Source organism: Natator depressus, chromosome 21 (assembly GCF_965152275.1).
Source record: "Natator depressus isolate rNatDep1 chromosome 21, rNatDep2.hap1, whole genome shotgun sequence".
In the NCBI taxonomy this organism is placed as follows: domain Eukaryota; kingdom Metazoa; phylum Chordata; order Testudines; family Cheloniidae; genus Natator; species Natator depressus.
This window is the reverse complement of record NC_134254.1, coordinates 1,285,337-1,308,396: the sequence shown is the minus strand read 5'-3', so window position 1 is coordinate 1,308,396 and position 23,060 is coordinate 1,285,337. Positions and strand designations below refer to the sequence as shown.

General features: G+C 44.3%; 2 protein-coding genes and 1 long non-coding RNA gene across 15 annotated transcripts in view; 1 reads left to right on the top strand and 2 right to left on the bottom strand.

Moving 5' to 3' along the window:
- Nucleotides 1-6,802, bottom strand: part of PTPN22 (protein tyrosine phosphatase non-receptor type 22) — a 31,011-nt gene extending 24,209 nt beyond the window's left edge. Inside the window, exon 1 of the mRNA XM_074935847.1 lies at nt 6,525-6,802. Coding sequence (XP_074791948.1) covers nt 6,525-6,611 — 87 coding nt within the window. The 5' untranslated portion in view covers nt 6,612-6,802. The remainder of the gene's footprint in view (nt 1-6,524) is intronic.
- The window catches only part of LOC141975466 (uncharacterized), a 42,134-nt gene extending 26,579 nt beyond the window's left edge, over nt 1-15,555 (top strand). For 10 of the 13 annotated variants that reach the window (XR_012635927.1, XR_012635928.1, XR_012635932.1 and 7 more), the window contains 4 exons: nt 11,856-12,160; nt 12,655-12,775; nt 13,576-13,676; nt 14,937-15,555. This is a non-coding gene — a long non-coding RNA (uncharacterized LOC141975466). Of the gene's footprint in view, nt 1-48; nt 2,484-6,581; nt 7,971-8,243; nt 10,029-11,855; nt 12,161-12,654; nt 12,776-13,575; nt 13,677-14,936 lie in introns of those variants that run through there. The other 3 variants (XR_012635934.1, XR_012635935.1, XR_012635936.1) reach the window with 3 other exon arrangements.
- Nucleotides 12,169-22,816, bottom strand: BCL2L15 (BCL2 like 15). Its single transcript, XM_074935846.1, has 4 exons — nt 20,731-22,816; nt 18,238-18,383; nt 17,461-17,676; nt 12,169-16,785 (listed from the first exon to the last, which is right to left on the bottom strand). The coding sequence occupies exons 1-4, from the start codon at nt 20,861-20,863 to the stop codon at nt 16,768-16,770; spliced, it is 513 nt and encodes a 170-aa protein (XP_074791947.1). The 5' UTR covers nt 20,864-22,816; the 3' UTR covers nt 12,169-16,767.
- Between the last annotated feature and the right edge of the window lie 244 nt (nt 22,817-23,060).

Genomic DNA, 23,060 nt, shown 5'->3' with positions numbered 1-23,060 from the left:
GATCCCAACACCTCTGTGCTTTGAAATCCTGAAGTCTAGTGCTCACCTTCCTATTGCTCCTGGAGTTGTGTTATTGTGCAGATCTTTTGTTGCTATGGAATGATTCTAGGAAATGATGGCCTGTTCCATGCTGGCCTTAGTTCTGGCATTTCTGCCCCAGGCAGACCCTAGAGTCTAGTCTCTGGGGAGACTAATGCAAGGGTGCCTGCCAGAGGATTTGAGTGAGGAGCCTCCATCCTGTCTGACAGAGCTGATGCTTTCTTATGCCCTTATAGCCCATTTCATGGTAGCTCTGTGGTTACTTCTGGGATTTGGAGATGAAGAACAGCAAATAAAAAGCTTTGGGCTAAAAGTACAAGGTCACTCAGGCTAATGTTCCCCTTTAGAAGGAACATGTCAGAAAGTTCCTGCTTCAGTTACTGGGGCATGCTGGATGGGCAAGGGGGAGGCTGCACAGCTTTTCTTTGCATTTAATATGCATTGAATTACCAGCTGAGGCTGCTCTCCGACAGGATGTGGAAAGCGTGGCTAACCAATCAGGCATTAGGGGAAAAACAAAACACATTGGTCTCATGACACTTGGACAAAAATAGCTCTGTGGTCTGGTGCGGGAGCACTGAGAAGCTGGCATCTCCAAGGGAAAGATGCACTTGGAAGGTAGTTTTCTCCTAAAAACTAATAGGTTCGACTCATAGGTTTATAGGAGCAGAACTCTGCATTTGCCCTCTAGTTGAGGGATCACCCAGCAGTTTGCCAGAAACTCATGAGAGGCAACTAATTTGCATCAAACAACTGGATAGCAGCACACTTCCTATTTAATAAAGGAGGTGCAGCCCATGAGGACTACAGTCCCAGCAAGCAGTGCTTTCATGATCCCACTTTCTCTGCTGTGTATTGTGCAAAGGAGAAGGTCAAGGTCAAGGTCAGAGCTAGTATCCACTTACAATTCTGTTACATTTTCAAAGTAAATGTAGTCCTTGCACACAGACCACTGCGAATTTGGAGAAATTGAGCACACATTTAGGGATTGCATTAATAAAAGGAAACACTGAGTTTGGAACATTGTGAAAGGTATAGAAAAAGAAACTAGAGAAAGTGTTATTTACCCTTTCACACAATACAAAACCAGGGATCACACAATGAAATTTAAAAAAAGGGAAATACTTTTCCACACAATGTACAACTCACCTGTGAAACTCATTGCCATGGGAAGTTGTGGTGGCCAAAAGTGGAATTGGGTTAAAAAAAGAACTAGATAACTTCATGGAGGATAGGTCCATCAATGGGTATTAGCCAAGATGGTTGGACATTACCCTGTGCTTGGGGAGACCCTAAACCTCTGACTGCCAGAAGCCAGGAATGGACGACGGGGGTGGATGACTCCATACCTGCCCTATTCTGTACACTCCTTCTGACGCTCTGGTAAGGGCCACTGTTGGACCCAAGACACTGGCAAGATGGACCATGGTCTGACCCAGTATGGCAGCTCTACTTTAAGCCCCATTTATCTTTTAATCAATGTGGACAGAATTAGTCACAGTACAAATAATTACTCAGAACTATTATTCAAACAGCTACTATTTATTAACAACTCTTTCTCCATCCCCAAATAAAAAAAAAAGTTGTTTATGTGCCTGTTAGCAGCAGCAAGAGTCCCAGCCAGACATCCCAGGAGGCTGAAGTTCCCTGCTTACATGCAGGGGCCAGGGCAGATGCTGTGCAGACACCATGCTGTGCAAACATGGCACCAGCCTGCTTCAGGCCTGATGTGGAGGAAAAACCAGCCTCTGTGGCACTTCTGCTGAGACTGCCAAGGAAGAGGCCAGTCATGGTGGTCATTTCAGTAACACAGACACATGCCCACTAGGAAGCAGACTTAAACCCCAACTCATTTCACGGCACTGAACAGCCATCAGATGGTAAGAGCTTTCCATCACTACTAAACTGGTTTGGATTTGAAATCAGACTTGAAGGTGAAGCTTCTGTTATCTCATGACCAATCTCCTGAGCCAACAAGTCAGCAACACTCACTCTCAATTGTTTCCCTCAAGCTATGAAGCCCACTGGTTGCACAGGACTCTCAAGCAGAGCCCATCCACCCCATCCCAAGGATTTGGGAGCCTAACAGTTGAATACAGTAGAGACCAAAGGTAGAAGAAAACACTCTGCCCAAGTTGTTTTCATTCACCATGCTGCAATCAACCACACACCTTCAAGACCTGGGTTTCAAAGAGCTCTCCAGTCAGAAAAGGGGGAAGGATTCCTTCTTAACAGGTCCACCTGCCTGTGGAGATGTACAGGCCCTGTGGTGCCATGAGGAATTGCCATTGTGCTTTGACTTATGGCTGAGTGAAGCTAGCACAGAGCTGCAACGAGGCACAGGGAGGCAATGAGCTGGTGTGGAGGAGACTGGTTTCAAGGCCCACACTATAGACTTGTTATGGTCCTGTTTCCCTTTGGCCTGTTGTTCTGGACTCCATGGGGTGAGTGACTTTGTAGTTTTTTGTACACACTTGTGGCTTTTATTTTGGTTGGATTTGGGGTGTTTTGTGACAAAGAAATCTGCAGTGTGGGGTTTTGGAACGAGGACTATGGAAGGAGTTATAATTAATTTTATTTCCAATTCTTTTTCAGACTGATCTTTAGGGAGCAAATCCCACTCCTAAACAGTTTAGTTCAGGGCAGCATTCAGAATGACAGTGTTTGCCTCCTTCACTCTTTCCTTCGGGCGCTCCATAGCAACTAGCCACATACACTTACAGCAGCCAGCAAACATAACTTCCCACTTTCTCCTTAAAACTCACCTTTCCCTACAGTCCCTCATAAATTCATCCATATAACCCTAGTGTAAATAAAACACCAGACCTCTGGATCTACACACAGTACGGGAGCCCTCAGAGCCCCGTCACCTTATTACATATTGCTTCATCACAAACACCCATCTGGCTTTGTCAGATTCAATCTGTGGGTGCCCAAGTTGACACATTTCATAGGGGCTTGATTTCCAGAAAGCGTAGCGCACTTGTCCTCTGACGACCAGTGAAGGCATCTTAAATTGTGAACCCAACATTACCAGACACTTTTGAGAATCTTGGCCTGTGTCTTTACTTGCTCTGAGGCTGATCCAAAGCCTCTTGAAGGTAACAGAACAACGCCCCTCAACTCGAAGTGCAGCACCTTGTCCATCTGTGCTGCTATATGTTAAATTTTAAATGATAACATTACTACCAAGAGGGGTCTCAGTAACCTGGAGACCTGTAGCCTATTCCCTAAGCCATCCAACATCTCTCGCAATACAGATTAAAAGGACATGCTGTGTGGAGGCTGCAGACAAGCCCTAACAAGAGAATAATTCTGTACATGGAAATTCAGAAGTTTTTAGACTAAATTAACTTTAGAGTCAACATTAACTTTAAAACATCTGATGAGTTAAGGAAACAGCTGTCACTTGTCATGTTGTTCTACAGTCAGAGGGAGACAGGAGCATTGTCATATATTTGGGTAGAATGAGTCAGTAACAGGGCTGCAGAAGTCACAGGACTCTTACGTATCAGACGCACGTTAACAGGAACATAGGGGGAAGTCCAAGTGCAGGGAAATAGCAGAATGTTCTCCCTGGATTCCAGATCTCTAACTCCCCTAAACCTGCTGCAGATTGCACCCAAGGCTGGACTTTGTGGGTTGCACCCCTTTTAGTGCTGCCCCCCACTTCCAGATAATGTTTTTAATGAAGGGGACTAGAGCCACTTGGCATTGAAGGACCAATACTTTAAGCCACAACTCCAAGCCAAGTTAGTTTCTAGTCTGCATCTTCTGTCACCACTGAGCTTGACATGAGGCAACTTGGCAGACTGATACCTGTGACATTGCAAATGCAAATAGCAAGGGTTAAGCTTCTCAGCGTGAGGCTGCCCAAATGGAACATCTGGGCACAAATCAAGTACTGCCACTGGCACCAGCAGTTACACAATTTGCATGTGCAAACATCTGTTTGTACACAGTGGGTGTTTGCAGGGATAATGGACACAGGCTTATTTTTGTGGCTCATGCATGGCAAGCAGATTTGAAAGTTTGGCCCTCACCAGTTTTCTTCTAAGGATCTTAATTCACAGAACAGCTGTCTGGACCATCCTGGGCTTTGGGAAAGGCCTTTCCCAGCACCAGAGAAAACACTTTCCTACCTACTATTTTTGGCAGATTGCAGGCAGTGCAGAAGCTACACACCCACTTTCCCCAGAGACCAGCACATTCATCCTGGCCTGACGCCCCCGATAGCTCAGCCTCCCTCACACAATACAGCACGAGCTTTAGAGACCGAGTGGGGAAAGTTAGCCACCGGTGACATTGCTTTTTTCCATGGAACAATTGGACTGTTACTGCAAGGTACTCAGCACTCAGATTAATCACTGCTTTCTGACAGAGGCACCTGAGAACCGGAGATAGTCAGTGAGCAACTGACATTTTCCTAAGTCTTTGAAGTGACTCCTCTCTAGGAAGACATAGTGGGGGCTGGCTCATGTGGGGGCCACCTGAGCAGACTGGATTCTCACCAGCAGCCTTGGCTATGCACAGCCCCCTTCCCTTCCCCTGGGAGGATGGAAGGGGACTCAGGTCACTAGTTATACAAGTGCCTCCGGGATGCTGAAGGCTTGTGGCTGCGACAGCATCACCATCCTTCTGAGGTTTCTAAGTCTTGCTGAGCAATAACAGTGGGGACTCTGTCCTAGAGCACCAGGGACTAACCCAAAGCATGGGGTTAGTATGGAGGCCAATCTCCAGCTGGTATGTCCAAAAGCAACTAACTAGGTAAATCCCCAAGTACGATTCCTGCAAATTCCTAGGACTGGGTCATTGTTAAACACGAGATTCTGGATTTACGTGACAATGCCTCCACACTGATAAGCCCACGCCCAGCTGACGAAGATTGGGGCCTTGAAAATAGGTGCATTAAACAGAACTATTACATTATGATTGGTGTGGAGAAAGTAAATAAGGAAGTGTTATTTACTTCTTCTCATAACACAAGAACTAGGGGTCACCAAATGAAATTACTAGGCAGCCGGTTTAAAACAAACACAAGGAAGTGTTTCTTCACACAACGCACAGCCAACCTGTGGAACTCTGCCAGAGGATGTTGTGAAGGCCAAGACTGTAATAGGGTTCAAATAAGAGCTAGATAAGTTCATGGAGGTTTGGTCCATCAATGGCTATTAGCCAGGATGGGCAGGGATGCAAAACCATGCTCTGAAGTGTCCCAGCCTCTGTTTGCCAAAAGCTGGGAGCGGACAACAGGGGATGGATCACTTGATGATTACCTGTTCTGTTCATTCCTTTGGAAACACCAGGCTTTGGCCACTGTAAGAAGACAGGATCCTCAGCTAGATGGACCATTGATCTGACCCAATATGGCCATTCTTATGTGACTCCGCAAGGAAGCCTTGAGCCCAGCCCCCTGGCCAAATGTATCCCAAAGGGTCCTAAAATGTAGATTAGGACAAAGATGGTCTATAGCAGCTTTTGCTGCTGGTGACCTGAAGCAACAGGGAACTTTTATTCAAGGGGGAGAGAGAAATGCCAATACTACTACTTGCCGTGTTAGTCTCGCCACGCTGGTTCCCGGACATGAGGGACACGGTGAGTGAGGCAATACCTTTATTGAACCAACTTCTGTTGGTGATGGAGACAAGCTTTCGAGCTCTATGGAGCTGAAAGAGGTTCTGTGAAACTCAAAAGCTTGTTTTGGTTACCAACAGAAGTTGGTCCAATAAAAGATTAACAAATATTACAGCATATGCATTCATGTTGGATAAAATGTGAGTTTCCATGCGGACTGGTACAGCTCGAGACCTCAGAAGTTGCCAGTATGGATCGTAGTGATGCAGAGAGTGGACGGACATCCTTCTTTAACACCTCCACTTTATTACTTTTTTCCTCTTTTCTGCTCTAACCATGGCCCCAAATGCCAATATGAAATAGTGACTAGACCAGTCCCTGCAGGAATTTGTCAGGGAATTTCTCTGCAATCAGATCCCTTTTCTGGGTTTTCTTCGACATGGCAAGATGGGTTACTGGTGTGAACCATATTGAGTGGTCATCTGAGGTACCCAGTGGGTATTTCAGTTCTGATACACTTGAGTTTACACTTTTCTCTCAGATAGATGGCTGAAGGGAAAAGGCTTTTTCAAATATTTAGAGACGTGGCCCCCACTGGTGGTATTAGGAGTGGAGCAGCTAATCCCCCTGCAGCAAAAATTAAACTACATTCCTACGAGTACATTTGCAAATTAAGAAACAGGAAGCATCGAATCAGGTAATTGTTAAACACAGCTTCACTTAGGATGGAAACTATTAAACTGCTCTTTTCTCTTTAACACTGTTTCTAGATCCATTTTTGTTCTAGACTTAGTAGAAAAACAAAAGTGTTACATGTAATCATTACATCCCAGTTCAGAATTTGCTTCAGCAATTGAGAGTTTCCCCATAAAATTAGCTTAGACTCAGAAATGTGCCTGTAGGTGACTTACCAAAAACTCGTTTGCAAACTCCTCTCTGTTAAGTTTCCTGCTTTGGGCCCTGTCCAGGTTTTGCAGCAGAATCTCTCTTTGGTCCATGTTGTGTGACAGGGAGAGACTGGTCCGGCCAAGCAGAGGATGGACATGTCAAGTGCATATCATAACGGAAAGCACCAGCATGGAGAGCGCCTGCTGAAGGCTGTGGTTTACTGACTTCATTGCAAGTCTTAAAGGAAATTAGTGCGTAACAGCCCGTGTGGTCAAAAACAAAAAAACAAGATTCTTAACTCAGGGCCCTAGTGCCTCCTTTTCAGAGTGTGAACTACTGCGCTCATTTCTTTATGGAAAGAGGAAGCTGGGTGGTCTCACTAAGCTTACCTATGCAGTTTTCTTCAACATCAGACTTCATCATATCCGTCTCTGAAGTCAGCTCCACTCTAAGATCAAAGAGCCATATAACGCAGATAGAAAAAAGGGGAATTGCATTGGCTGTGCAAACCAGGGCAGTATTGGCCACATTCACCAGCATTATCTGTAGTTCTCAGTCTCACTGGAAATGTCCCTATGCTGAACAGCCATCTAAGAGAAAGACTTGACAGCCCTCTCTCCAGGAGTGTAGGTTCTGAAACACATTAGTCACACCTTAGGTCCAGACTCCTCCAGCAACTCCTGAAATGTTCAGAGGTCACTGCATTTTCAAATGGCCTGGGATGAACTCTGGAAAGCCACATCAGGATCAAGGATTTACATTAGAATGTAGAAGTTACACAACTATCCACAGGGGCCACTCACTATGAGACTGTGCAGGTCCTGGAACGTAGGCTGTTTGACTGACAGTCCTCAGAGCTTCCATCCCAGAAAATGGATCTTTAGTTCACCATTCCATTAGGGATAGTCTGGCTGAAAACAGAAGCCTAACATCTCTCCTTCTGTATTTGTAGCAAACTACTTATGGTTGGAAAGCCAGTAACTCCCGTTCCTCTTTGCAGTAGGAAGATGCTGCCCCCAGCTGTTTGTTGGCTGAGACGTGTAAATTCTGGGCCCAGTAAATGCTGTGTCGCACAGTATAGGGAAGTAATGGACCGCCTCCTTACACGAGACATGTAAATTTGGACATAATACCAGAGAAGATACTGTAGGAACAACCCTGCATTGGCCTTTGGGGATGGATTGGATGTGATGTAACAAGGCTAACAGAGGTTTAACTGCCCACATTCTGTGAACTGGTGATACTGTTCCAGAAGGGGTCATCTAAGTTTCTGGAGTTAGGATTTCTCAGAACCACATCAGAAGGCATGACTTACTGGTAACAATCTCTTGTAAGTGGGCGGCAGAAAGAACAGTGAACTCACAAAGAGTTGCATTTAGGAGCTGGACATTTCCTGTACAGACTAATTTGCAACTGGTCTCAACTCAAGATGAGAACCTGCTTTGTACTTTGGGTTTCTTTATGTACAGGTAAGAAAAATATTTCAACATAGCTAATTTCTAAAATGTGTTTTGAGAACCATGGCTCACAGGTGTGTGTATATGTTTATTTCAGTGTTGAACCATCACACATCTCATACAAACACCTGAGCAAACTCAAGACTTTTCTGCTCTGGGTTGTTTTGCACTGAGGTGGCTTCATTGGTGCAAACACATGCCACACCAATGCAAAAAAGAGACTGTTTCAAATTGGGGTAAATTTCCCTGGTGCCAGTCACTTTTTACATGAGTGCAGGTAAATGGCTTGAAATGGGTATATCCATTCATTTCTTGCTTTACAGGTTTGTAGTATGATGTGAAATTTCACATAGGTTAAGTTTTAGGCCCTTTGAATTTTCTCTGTAGTTCATGTTTGGTTTCTTTTCATATATTTTTAATAGCATGTTTCTTAAATTTGTCTATGACAGTCTCATTTTTGTCAATGTGCATTTTAATAGCATTGTGAATCTACACAAACCTTGGCAGAAAGGTGAATCTTGAATAGTACATGGGGGTAGTTTTATTCAAAGAAATGTTGAGGGTTAGGAGTAATTCCTTTCCTTTATTATATACAGCACTTAAAAATTGTATGTAGATTAGCATATAAAACTCTCCCACTGAGGTACTTGCAGAGCCCCGTATGTGAAACTATGGATTTATGCCTGAGATGGGTGGAGGGCAGCGTGTGGTGATTATGAGGGCTATTACCTGGTGAGATGGATTTGAAAGGGGAACCTCCCCAGATAACATGTTGTGCTTTGTTGCAGATCCTCAACAAAGCAACTGCTACTTTCAGAACAGGATCTTCATGAATGTTCCTAGATGGCTGAAATGTACACATTTTAACTGTTAGCTCTGAGAGTGTGCTGACCTGTTCTCTAGCCATGCCCCTTGCTCTTCTCCCAGCCACTAGCTCCCCAAAATAGCTGATGAAGAAATTTGGTGAGAAACATCAGAGCCCCTCGGTCAACATTTACCAAATTTCAGCAGTAAGAAGAAATTCACAAAGTTGACAGTTTTTGTGCTATCTGGATACTTTCATGAAGAGCCTGCTGTTTGTGAAATAAACCACAGCCGTGGAGGAGACACTTCTATATCTAGGAGTACCCAGGAATTTATACATAAACAGTACATTGTGGATTGTGTAAAGCAGCTGCACACACACAACCTCAAAAGCCAGAAAGTGATAGTCATTTAATGGTCCATACCTTCTCCTACCCCCAAGCCAGACCCCTCTGACTGCCAGCACTCCCACCATACATCATAGACAACAATAACTCTTCCCTGACCTGCCAACATCCCCTGACTCAACCATGAACAAGTGTGTTTCCCCAGGCAGATAGTATGGGTGGGAGGTCTGTTCTGTTTGCAGTGATGAGAAATTGTTGCAGGGGATGCCAGCATGGTTGGCAGTGTTAAGGCCCCAGTGTGTTGTGGTGCATGCTGTTTGTGTTACAGCTGATGTACACATCTCTGGCCAGAGTAGCAAAGAGTATGTAATGTTACCTGACAGCTTTTAATTTCTTTGTTTTTGAGGTGGGTGTGTTAGGTATGTTATATGTGCAGCTACCTTAACTGATACATAAAGCACACTATGTTGTGTATCATCTTCCATATTGTCATATCCAGGCTGAGCACTTGCAGCTTCAATAGAAGTCAAGGGAACTGTGGATACTTAATAACTTTGAAAAAAAGGGACACCGAATTTAAAACATAGAAAAAACATTTTTCAGAGCTGTAAAATACACAGAACCTTAAAGCATAGTCTAGATTGCACAGACCTCTCTGCAGAAATGGGTCTTTGCATGGTCCAGCCTAAGAATTCACTTTCTGACACTTACAGACTCTGTGGAGAAAGTAAAATAAGGAAGTGTTATTTACTCCTCATAACACAAGAACTAGGGGGTCACCAAATGAAATTAATAGGCAGCAGGTTTAAAACAAACAAAAGGAAGTGTTTCTTCACACAAAGCACAGTCAACCTGTGGAACTCTTTGCCAGAGGATGTTGTGAAGGCCAAGGCTATAAGAGGGTTCAAAAAAGAGCTAGGTAAGTTCATGGAGGATAGGTCCATCAATGGCTATTAGCCAGGATGGGCAGGGATGGCGTCCTTATCCTCCGTTTGCCAGAAGCTAGGAATGGGTGACGGGATGGATCACTTGATGATTACCTGTTCTGTTCATTCCCTCTGGGGGAACCTGGCATTGGCCACTGTTGGAAAACAGGATACTGGGCTAGATGGACCTTTGGTCTGACCCAGTACGGCTGTTCTTAAGTTCTTATGACTTAAACACAGCAAAGACAAACTGTAACCCTGTCTACTCCACCAGCTGGTAGAAGATGATTCAGGAACGTATTGGTGTGGAATACAAAGGCCATATACAGATATAATGACTGCAGTGAAACTCACTGTAACTGAAGGTAATGATTCTTTAAACATTGTAATGTCTCATGAGATTCATTAGTTTTATAACTTGACTGAAAAAAAATGGGATACCTGTAGTGATTTATTTCAGAGTAACAGCCGTGTTAGTCTGTATTCGCAAAAAGAAAAGGAGTACTTGTGGCACCTTAGAGACTAACCAATTTATCTGAGCATAAGCTTTCGTGAGCTACAGCTCACTTCATCGGATGCATACTGTGGAAACTGCAGAAGACATTTGATGTTAAATGGGAATGAATACTGCAGTTGCAAAACCAGAAAAGTGAAAGTACTAATGAAAGCACAGCCAGAATGACACCAAAACAAGAACAGAGCTGCTCTGTGTGGCTCAGCACCTCAGTAGCAAGAGGTATTCTGCAGTTATACAGAAACATTGTTTGTATTCCAGTGGTATCTAGGATATCCAACTGAGATCAGAGCCCCCTTGTGCTATGCACTGTACAAATACACAGGAAGAGACAGTCTCTGCCCTGAAGAATTTACAATCTAAATAGACAATACAGAGTGAAAGGGGGTACTGTTATCCCGCCCCCTTTTACAGTTAGAGAACCAAAACACAGACAGAGCACAGGCTTGTCTACATGGTGCGACAATGTGCACTAGAGAGGTGTGAACTGTAATGCTCCTTATTGTGCATTCACATAGTACTAGTACTACATGAATACACACTAGCGAACTTTTAGTGTGCGCCAGCAGGGTCTACTTGTGCCAGTTAGTGCCCTTTAGAATTCAAACCCCTGTAGTGTGCTTTGTCATACCATATAGACAAGACCTACCTGACTTGCCCCAGGTCCCATGGAGTCTAGGGTGGAGCCAGGAACTAAACCCAGATGTCTTGAGTTCCAGTCCAGGGCCTTAACCACTATGCTAACCAACCTCTTTTCTTAAGTGATGAGAGGAAGAGCTGAAGTTTAAAAATACATGGTATCCCCTTCAATCACAGAATTCATGATGTAGTAGCAGCTTCACCTTATCCTAACAGATGATTCCTGATCCAGAAGGCCTGAAGAGGAGCTCTGTGTGACTGGAAAGCTTGTCTCTCACCAGCAGAAGTTGGTCCAATAAAAGATATTACCTCACCCACCTTGTCTTGCTAATCCTCATTTTATTCAGTTTTAAATAAATACGTATGCCAAAGGTGGCACACATTTGTCCAGAGATTAATCTCAGTCTGGTGTGGTGACGAAAGCACATGGAGGCTTTTGTACTGTGAACTCACTGATCAAGGATCAATAGTATGTAAATGCCTCTGCCTTTCCCACTCTTTCTAAACTCAGCAGTGAAGCCATGCGGCCTCTTGAGACTAATCCTTGGAAAGAGCCTAGAACTAGACAGGGATATCTACAGCAAAGTCTGATTGGGTAATCCAAACAGTGCTTCACACCCTTCTGTGTATTGCATCTCACCAGAACAACTACTTGGTTCCATTTCAGAGCCTCTCTCCACACCCCTTATTACTCTCACCAGCCATCCCGGTGAATCCTGCCTAGGGAGATCAGTGACTGTCAGATGTCACTCAGCCACAGGCTCCAATGTCTACTACACATGGTACAGAAAGAGCTTTCCGACCAATATCATCACAGCAGCGACCTGGTGCTTCGCTGTGGAGACCTCCTGGAGAATCAGAGCTATTACTGCCAAGCTTCAACTCGCAGAACGAACAAATCCACCCAGATGTTGAGAGTAGAGGTGCGGACCCCAGCAAAAGAGAACTGCATGTACCAGTTACAATTAACAGGTAGTGTTTTTATTTCAGTGTTAGCTTCATGGACTGATTAATAAATAATAGGCAAAAAAAAATCTGTAAAATACATGTTAAACTCCTCTCACACTAAGTTATGCCTACTAAATATGGACCCCCCCAAAAGCAGAAAGGAATCAAGCTACAAATACAGCAGTATCGTCTCCCCATTCTTATATTGCCTGTTGTACTCATCCTTAGACACCTAGTACATGTGCAAACTATACCGGCACATCTGCAGCATGGGGAACAGAATGTCAGACATTTTGCTCCCACAAATACCACATCTTTACCCCTAGAGTTAAAGGAGAATGCCCCTTAGCTGTAACAGACAGGAAGGTTTAATTTTCTTAAGTAACTAGAGAACTGTTCAATGTAATGTACATTATTTTCTTTGCCCTTCTTGTAGTTTAAGGGGAGAATATGAAACGTCAAATGCCAAGTGGATATGCATTGGATTCTATACAAGCAATTGTATGTTTTTATTACAGATGGTGAATCATACAACTGTATAAGAACAACCCCAGTGTTCACAGTTGAGATGCCTTCAACACCCTTCACAGGCTATTCAGCACCTTGCTCCAACTCCTCTAGTCATCCTGGCACAGAAGAGTAGGTACCAGCCATCACAACTGTGGGTTCCTACTGATTAGATAGGATTTCTCTCAGAAAACCTAGTGGAAATTTCTGTCTAAAGACATTTCAAACTGTAGCTAACATGGTGAGAATATTTGTGCCTAGGTACCATGGCGATTGACACACTGGGAATATTGGAAAGAGACATGATAGAAAGAAAATCAGTACAGAAGAGATTTAATAGGGAATGAAATTGCCAACTTGATCCAAATGTCAGAGCACTGCATCAAAGTGTCAGAGAGGACAAGAGCTTGACAAGACTCAAAAAAGGATCAAGCACGTATATGGACATTGAGAACTTTCAGTTACAGAAGGAAGGACTGTAATAAATTATAAAGAGGATCATATTCTTCAGGGCACAGGCTGATCACTGAACTGCCCAGGGTTAAGGAAAGACTTATAGGTGGGCAGGATATTCCATAATTGCCTCACTGGGTTTCCTGAACTTTCCTGTAAGACATCTGTTACTTGCCTCGGCTGGTGCCAGGATACCTGACTAGATGGACCATTGTTCTGATCCACTATGGAGATCCCCATGTTTCTATTTAGAAATAAGGGCAACAAATGGGACAACAGAAGTCAGCACCGCTGTTTGAAAAACAAATGGTAACAATGTGACTTGTGCTCCTAAATTCCGTGGGCATTTTTGAAAAAAATCTCCTCCGGTTGAACTTGTGCTTGTTGTATTAAATGTTTCTTAAAAGCATCTTTTACCTGCAGCTCCAGTATTTCCACAGTGGCTACTCAAAATGATTTATTGTCCTCTTTTGCTTTAGTAGTTGGATCCCAGTTCCATGGGCTATTCTGCGCTGGTTGTTCCTGGTTATTCTAGTAGCATCTTTAATTATCATTCAGAGCAACAGGACATAGAAAAGTGGTGAGTTTCTTTTTACTGTAAAGACAATTTTCATTCAGTTCTATAGCACAATTAACAGTGTTACAATTCTCTACCAAACAGTCAAGCAAAGGATGCTTTTGTGTAGAATTCTATATAAAAGCTAGGTATTAAAATATTATTAATGTGCATTTTACAAATATATGCTCAAATGTGACTTGAGAGACTAGGTAGGTTTTTATTTTTTTATTTGCTGTAAATATTTTATAATATTTATAAAGACAATTTCCATTTCTACTGAAGCTTTTTAAACCTATCATCAAGAAAAAAAAAAAGCTTATTTACTAAACAGAAGCAGTTTCCTGCTTCTGCACTGCTGGAAGCTAGCAGCTCTCTCTAGAACACTGCTTCTGTATATTGCCAGTAGTGTGCGCTCTGATATACTTACTCCCAAGCAGTAAATCTTTGATCCCCAGCTCTTAACATATGGTATACTAATTTTCTGAAGTTTTTTAAGTGTAAAATTTTAATTGCTTTACATTTCTGTTCATATCACTGGAACTGTTTTCTCATGTGGTTTTGGCATGAGGTTTAAAAAACAAAACCAAATACCAAAATTTACCAACAGAAGTTGAGTCCTAAGACTAATACTGTAGTGAGTTGCAGCTCTTTGCTACAAAAACCTGATACTTTGCTCTTGTGATACATCATGGTCATGACACCGTACCAATTGTTTCCTCTTCCTTTATATACCATAAGCCTGGAGATAATTTGATTAAAATATGGATACTTTGAATTATAAAAAAAAAAACCACCAGTAAAATCGTATTAACAAAATCAAAGGTACCCACGGATTATAAATTTGTCCCAAATCCTTGATAAATGAGAATGTCATGCTTCTTTAAGAGTGAGCTGCCTGCTTGTAGCTTGACCCAACCATACCCTTATGTCCACTAAAAAAGATGCCCATTCAAGAAATATTTAAGAGGCCCAAATTATTCATGGATCATGAGTATAACTCAAATCTGGAACGTGCATGGGAATCTAGGAAAATTATTTTTCCATAGTACAAGATTCAACTCCTAATGTGCCAGGATGATACATCTATAATTATCCTGCTGATCTTCTGTATGCAAGGGCAGGTAGCTATGCAGCATCTATCCTACCTGACCACCTGCTGAGTTTCATACAGGGCTGCTCTGAGTGGGTTTGAGTGCAGGGTACAAACACAGTCAGAAAGCACATTACAATAAAAATATCCTTTGGTTTTAGATTAAAACAAACAAATATTTTGTTTTTAAGACTTCATTTCCAGAATCTTTGAAGTGCCCCCCTCCATCATCCCACCAAGAGAAGGTCAGAGAGACTCGCATGGTCTTTGGTGAAGTCTGATTTCCAAGCCATCACCAGCAATGCAATATTGCCTACCCCCGGGGCACAGGAGGGTGCAGTCATCTGGACCTGTTATCAGTAGAACATCTGGACACCTCCAGCACACTGGGTCACCCAAGAGACCACACTTCTCTGTATACCATTCAGCATACAGGAAGCAATGTCTTGATAAACTCTGAATACACAGACTGTTCTAGCAACAAAGACATATGCAAAATCCACAGTTTCCAGTCACATTTATAACTCTCTCTTTTGCATGTAAGCTGCACTCTATGTTCTAAAAATGCTTTTGACAGATGCTGTGCACACAGAACAGGTTCAGTTAGCTTGTGCGCTCATCACATTAATCTGAAACCTACATAAGGTTCCTAGACAAAGAATGCCTGTGTGTATATTTGGGATCAACCCTTCCCAGCCAGGCTTCCCCAGATCCAGGCCAGAGTACCTGGTCCTGCCCCACCAGGAATCACTGCTAGGAGACAGGGTCAAGGGGCTCCAACTCCATTAGCCTTTAAAAAAAATCCACTATGCCAAACTGCTCCACCTTATGCAACTTCCTAGTGAAACTTCTCCAGCTGACAAGACCCAAACACCCAGAGCGAGTCAGCAGTGGCAGAAAGGAGAAGACTTCATACTGGGAACCAGATATGAGAGGAGCAAAACCCCCTAAACTTCTTAGACACGCAAAAGATTCTGTACCAATAGTGAAAATCTCAGATTGAGTGTCGCTGGACAGACAGACAGCAAAGCAAAGCAAAGCCTTTGGGGGATTTCAGGGTTAGTTACAGATTAGCAAAAAACAAGCAAAATGGCAGAGTTATTGGATTTTTGTCACAAATCCAGTTCGAAGTACTTCTGCAGAACTCTTGCCTGGTTTTCTGAGTGGCAACAGATCTCTCTATCCCCCAAAGAGACATTTCTGTCAAATTTAAATTTTGTAAAAGCAATCCTTCTTGTAACTGTAGAGCAACAGAAATGTGTGAAAATTCTAAGGGAAAACCACCATTTTAAAACAATCATTGACCTGCAGAGTTTGAAACCCAAACATGGTCACACTAAGCCCCCTGGCCTGGAAACTAACTCTACGCCAGTGAAACTGATGCCATTGTCTAAGTAGAGAGAAATGCAGATAGCAAATAAAATGCATAAAAATGACAAACTGGATATTGATATTCTTTCCCTTCCAGTGATCTAGGGTGTGTTAGTAACAGAGAGACACACTTGTTTGCAACCTGATTTTTAAATGACATCTTCCCTTTGAGAGGCTGTAAGGGCAACTGCCCTATTAAATCAACTAGCAGCACAGCTACTTTCCCTCAAGCCAGTTCACACCCTACCCATCCATGTTTCCCAGCATTATACTAGGCAGCCGTCTCTGGCTCCCTCTCCCTTTGGGGTTGCAGGGTAGGAGTTCAGCACCAAAGCTGGCAGAACAAAAAAGTGTCATTGTGAGTCCTCACACTTAAAAGTTGCATTTATAGCCTATGTTAGAGGGAAACAAAATCAATCCTACAAATTATTTGTAAATAAATAAGTGCAAGAACAAGAGAGCCACATCTGGTGTGGAAGAATAGCTACATGTTGAGGTGTCCCAATTACTGACTGTATCGATCTTCAGGGCAGAGGGAAGTAGAAAGGCTGATGGCTGGGAAAACAGTTTTCAGAAAACAGTTTAATAGTTTTAAGTCAAGTCACTGAAAGCTGCCATTTCATTCCCTTGGAGACAGTGTAGCCTTTTCCGTCAGTTTCCAAAGTTCTCCTAAAAAAATTGAAAGAAAGAATTAAAAACAATGGTTAAAGGAACTAGCAGTAAGAGAGGTGGCCCAAGTGCAGGATGGGGAAACCAATTCTACTCCCAGCTTGCATGCCAACCTTCCCTCTGGCCTGGGCCAAGTCACTTCATCTTTCCAGGCCTCAGTTTCTTCAGCTGTGAAATGGGGAACCCTACCCTCACAAGGGGGTGAGAGAAAGTGTCTGTAAAGCCCACAGGAGCTAGAAAGTGCTAAATATGATTAACTTTTATTCCTTATGAACTTATCTAGGGCAGAAATGTTAAGACTGTCAGGGTGCTAAGACAGCAGTGAAATCCTGTTGAAGTCAATAGGAAGCATACCATTGACTTCAGTGAAAGCAGGATTTCACCAAGATGTTTAACACAGCAGTGCTTCAGATACAGAGACAACACCTGAAACATAGGACTACAAGGTGGAACAGTCTGGTGTTTTTGGGGTCAGTGGCCAGCAATGCCAGGGCATGCCCCAGGATAGCATGTTGCAGGGTTGAGTAGGTAGGCTGACAGGGTTAGGACACCTCCTTGGAAGTGCAATGAATGGTGCCCTCAGAATACTGGGTCACACTGTAGCCAGTGCAGCCTGGCAAAGGAACAGAGCCACAAGTGTCAACAGAAGAACTTCAGTGATCCTTGAGCACTCACCCAGCCACCACGGGTCTCGATGTATCCTCTCACTTCACGGTTCCCATTAATCAGTTGCACAAGCTGGATTTGACGGGCCACAGCGGGAACTTTCCGGGAAAGGTACACTAACAATTTCACAGACACTGCCAGAAAAGCTCTCTCATAGCCCAGCTCAGGATTCAGGCTGCTCCAACTCTTGCTGAGAGAATCCACCATGACTCCAAATTCCTCTACCTGGAAACACCAAGAGGAGGCTTTATAAAATACCACTGTTAAGATAAGTCTTGGTTCAAACCCCACAGGGTTACCCAGGCCTGGCTTGCTCTGCTCCATGATTGAGGCAGGTGACCCCCCTTGGGCAGTGCATTGCTTGGTACATCTAAGTCAGACTAAGATCTTCAGGGCAGAGACTATATGTACTATATGTGTGTACAGTGCTATTGTAGTTCACACAATAGTGCCGGGGGAGAAGGAGGGACCGTTTCCAATTTAACTAGGACTGCAAAGAGTTTAGAGCCAGAGGTGCATTAGCATTCGTATTGAAACTGGGCCGGGATGAGTTCCAGCCTCAGACCAGGCTCATGTCAGGTCAGCTAACACAGGCTGGGGCTGTTCAGACAGCTCCCCTTCTTCATTCCCCTTCCCTGCCCATTGTCCAAGAGCAGCCCCTCCCATTTCAAGACAAAGCATCCTCTCACATAACAGCACTTCAGTTAAGAAAGGAGGTGCTGGGGCTCTACAGCATATTGCAGGAGATGGGTAGGCCCTGGCATAAAGAGAGTGCTTGTGCATTACCTTTCCCTTAGCCACCTCGGCAATGATGTGCTGGGCAGGCCGCTCCAGGTCCTCGTTATATTCATCTCCCAGTCTCCGCAGATGACTGGCAATAATAACCGAATCAAAGGTACTTGAAGCTTCTGCTCCTGCAGAGAGCTGAAGTTCTAAGACAGCAGAGAGAGAGCAGGGAAAGGAGGTACAACCTGCAGGTCAAGTGGTTGAGGTGAAGAATGCCTGTTTCATATCTAAACTCCTTATTTTTTAATTTTATATTACATGAAAAAAATTGGGTTAAGAGAATGTGAAGTCAGGCACACAGAAGTTAGGAAATGCCAGATGAAGATTTCCCATGCAACCTTAATTTGGACCCCTTGTGCATATACATTATGGGACGATTTTAATTATATTATCACAGAATATTTCCTAATAGTTCCTAAATAAAAAATCCAAAAGACTAAAAACCAGAATTTCTATCATGTGAAATCATACTGACGCCCGATTTGGGTCATCAGTCAGGTTCAGATCTTTAGATCCACAGCACAGACCTGTACCACTTGAGTTAACAGAGTAACTGGTAACAGAACTAGGCTGAGCATGCAGTTGAGACACACAGTTTGCCAAAGGGGTTAACACAGCTATTTGTTGACAGTAGAGAAACACACACAACTCCTGGGTTCAAATCTAGGTTCTGAAGGGCAGTGTGTCTAATGGTGAGACTCTTCTGCCCTTGCCCCTGGCCTCCCACAAGCCTGACCCTCTCTGCCCCCTTGTCTCTTTGTCCCAATCCCTCCGCCTGACATGGGTTCATGTTCCAGTTCACTACCCTTTCCAGACCCTAGTCTCATCCTCCTACCAACATCCCCAATGCCCAGCTTATTACTTCCTTCTCCAGGATTCCTGGCAGACAGCAGGGGGAGCAACAAGAACGAGAGATTCTCTGATTTGGTGCCCAGTACCCCAGCAGCCCCAGGCAGCTGGGAGCAGCATTTGCAGAAAAAATCCTGCTTATGCCCTGCACTTCCAGGATGGAATATGCTCAGTACAGGCAGAATCTTAAGCAAATTCACCTGTTAAACCATTTAATTTCTAATAAACGTGCAAACTGCAATTTTTCAAAGGCTTAACAATTTGGCCAGTTTGGGCTCTTTTGCCACAGGGATGGTAAAAGGCACAATCCTGACACAAATGTGCCCTCTGCCCAAGTTTCAAGTTCCTGCTCCAATGCAGGATGGTGCTAGAGCTTCTCAGCGGAACGGTTTTAAAAATTTAAGATGGGCAAAACACATTTCCCTAAAAACATTCGAAGAAATAGCTATTTTTTCTTGACATTTTCCAAAACAGAGTTCAGCCTGAGGCAAATGCCCAGCACTGAAAATTTCAATCCAAATTGTTACACTTTGGCAAAGTTGTAAGCCACTGAAGACAGGAAGTGTTGGGCAACTTTATCTAGCACAGTGGCTAGCTGCTCCTCCCGAGCCTGGGTAAGTCCTAGTTGCCCTTTCTTATTACATTGCTAAGTTGCTTGCTTATTACTCCAGATATTTGGGTATTTTAATGCTTAGCATTCCCCAGCCCCCTTTAGAACTCTGGTTCAAACCCCACACTAGATTCCACAGGTTCAGGAAAACTTAATTTGAGCTGCAGCCATTCACCAGGCTGTATTCACAATACTCCAGTCAGTGGAAATAGACTTGTATGTGACCCATTAGCCCAATGGGAGCTCAGCACAGGGGACAGGCAGATGGGAGACTCTCCCTCTGGGCCAAACTTCCCTTTCCTCCTTCAGCTCCCTCCTCCATGCTTCCATGAAACCTTTGAGAAACAAATGCTGCTTGATGCTTACAGCACCTCCCACTTGCACCAACTCTCAGCCACTCTCTGGGCCCGATTGTCTTTTGGCTGTGTCTGAACTAGGCTGTACACTCCCTGGGACGGAGACCAGACCCTTCCTTATTCGTTAAGAACCAAGTACAGTGTTGGTACTCGATACATTAATGATAACTAGTTCTTTGGTTACCAGGACCAGTTACACTTTCCCCATCACTATTAAGACAAGTTATTTTTATGGAGATTTGGCGAGTGAAAAAGTTACTGGCATTTATAACTTGAATCCAAAAATCCCAGGTGCTCTACAGACTATTACAAATATATTTAATCTGCATGCTTCTGATGCAGCCTGGACTTTTCAATGACAAGCAGTCAGGATCTCCATTTTGCATCTCATTGGACAGAGTGTCCTTTCCAATAGCATAGTTCTCCATAGTCCCACATCAGGGAAATGGTTCAATGTGGACTGAGAGGGAAGGGCAACACCGCTCCTTGCAGTCACCTGGAGACTCTCATGGAAATACTGACCCATGCCAACCCTGCTTCGCTTGAGACCTGCCAGCCCAAACTGCAGCCCTCGTCCCTATCCATTACAGGAACACCCCCAACAGGACATTTACCTAGAATCTTCAGCCAAGAAAGCCTCCTGCCTCCCTCCAGAGATTTGGCCCCAGGTGACTTTACCTGCGCATGACTCAGCAAAAGAGTCTGTCTCCAGACTGTGGAAAGCAGTCCCTTCGTCTTCCCCTAAGAGATCAGTGAGAAGTGCCTCCACAATGCACTCGGTTTGCTCCTCAAAAGTCCTAGGGCTCTTCATTTTAATACGTCCCCCCCCGGGATTATCTGAAGTTCAAACAGAAGCCAAGCTGTCCCCGCAGCTATTCCTCTTCCGGGTAAGGTTTGTGCATAGAACCTTCAGAAGCTTTCTTCCTTTCTGGTCAGCTCAGTATGCGTCACACTCCCAAGGGCAAGTGCCTTAGGGAGACTCCTCCTCCCTTGGGCAGGGTAAAGCACTGACAGGCTATTTCATCCCTCAGTCTTGCTCCCATGCACGTGAGTGTGGCAAAGTTTCACAATAACCATTTACTGTAAGAAACACAGCTGTCCAGAATGAAGTTTTTCCAAAGTCCATCATTCACCAAGGGATACCCTACCTAGGACAAGTCTAGGACTCAAAGGTCATGTCTACACAGAGATTGGAACCAGGTTACCTGTAACTGTGTAAACATGAGGAGTTGCTGACAGAGTACAAGGGTATTTTTGCTGATAATTTCATAATGCAAATATTCTCCCATCACCCAGAGCAGCCAGAGGTGTGGCTAAGTGAGCTCAACTCACACAGGAAAGGTCCTGCATGCTGGTGATAAGAGACACCCGACTACAATCTATGCTTAAACCCAGCTGCAGCTATAGCAGGCAGCCTTATCTGAGGTTTTGCTGGTGTGACCATACCTGCTGAATGCTTACTTACTGCAGAGAACAGATCTACAAAGATTGTCAGTGGACTTCACAGCAAATTCTGCACTGCTGCTCCCAAGGAAGCAAGAGCAGCCACTTCACCAGCACAAGAGGGGTTTTACGGCTATAAGGGAAGAAGCCATTCCCTAAGTGTGGGAGGTCTAACCTGGTGTGGCTCTTAACTCAGAGTCACAGGGTGGACACTGAGGGTACATCTACACTGCACACAAAAACAAAACACAAAAAGCCACGGCAGCAAGTCTCATAACCTAGGTCAGCTGATGCTGGCTTGGAGCTAAAAACAGCTAGCTGTGTAGACGCTCCCAGTTGCACTGATGCCCGAGCTCTGAAACCCAAAAGTGGGGGCTCCAGCCTGAGTGGGCACTTCTACACTGCTCTTTTTAACCATCACATGAGCTCGCGTCAGTTGCTGGGGGCTCTGAGACTTGCTGCCATGGGTTCGGGTTGTTTTTGTTTGTTTGGGGCGGGGGAGGCAATGTAGACATGCCTTAAGAGGGAGTTGGTTCAGCCCACCTGTGCCTCATTACCAATCTCACAGTGGCGCATGATGGACGACAGCTGGTCTCTGTCAAGAGAGGGGAACAGGAAACTGTGGCATACAGTGTAACAGCAGCAGTGAGCAAGAGGCTCCTGGTGCAGACTACAGGGGAAAACAAAAGAACTCCAGGAAGGGTTGGGAGTGGCTACTAAAAGCAGCCAGTTGAGCTGAACTTCACAGACTCTATCTGGAGACTCTGAAGTTAATAAACCCAGCCCCTGAGGAGTGGAGGTTGAACAGAGAGAAGCCTGTGTGTAGTTTACTGCGGGCCCTGAAGAGGAACACTAAGGGTATGTCTACACTGTATACGACATGCGGGAGCACATCGAGTATATACACTGCATGCCCCTCTAGCACAGGTATAAATAGCAGTGTCCAAACACTGCGCTATGTACCCTACCCAGCTCTCTGCATACCCAAGCAGTGCCTCCCCCAGCTACACTGCTATTTTTAGTAGTGCAGTGTTCTGCTACTGAAGCCTTTCCATGCCACACTGAAAGGCTCTGGAAGCAGGGAAAGGCTAGCTGCCAAAGCCTTTAACTGACATGCATAGATACACACTGCTGCGTGGACACAGCCTGGTTTTCAGTCTGGCACATAGCTATGTGTGCAGTATTTGCTGCTGCCAGCAGGGTGCAGTGTAGACACAGCTAAGACAGGGAACTGCAGAACCACTCAAGGCCACAAGGGGTCACTTGGGACACAGCTGCCTTTACAGGGAGTCCCGGGGCTTGGACTCCTCAACTGTCATGCAAAGGCTCTGGAAACTGTATATTTTATTTTATTCTCCTTCTTTGAGAGTCTCTCAGACATCAGCTAGGGAATTCATGGGCAATAACAACCTGAGGAGGAAACTTATTTTCAAGCTTAAAAAATGCATGTTTTCAATAAACTGAACAGGTGAGATTGCTTAATTCAATTCCAATAACAATCACGCTGGGCAGTTAGGGCATCATTGTAACTTGGTGCTTTACTCAAACAGATCAGACAAAAAGGA

Excerpts from the sequence above, each read along its gene's own strand:
- BCL2L15 (XM_074935846.1), bottom strand. The coding sequence starts at position 20,863 with ATGAAGAGCCCTAGGACTTTTGAGGAGCAAACCGAGTGCATTGTGGAG. Across the intron at positions 18,384-20,730 it reads TTTTGCTGAGTCATGCGCAG|AACTTCAGCTCTCTGCAGGA; the intron begins GTAAAGTCACCT and ends CTGCTGTCTTAG. Across the intron at positions 17,677-18,237 it reads CCGAGGTGGCTAAGGGAAAG|GTAGAGGAATTTGGAGTCAT; the intron begins GTAATGCACAAG and ends TGGTGTTTCCAG.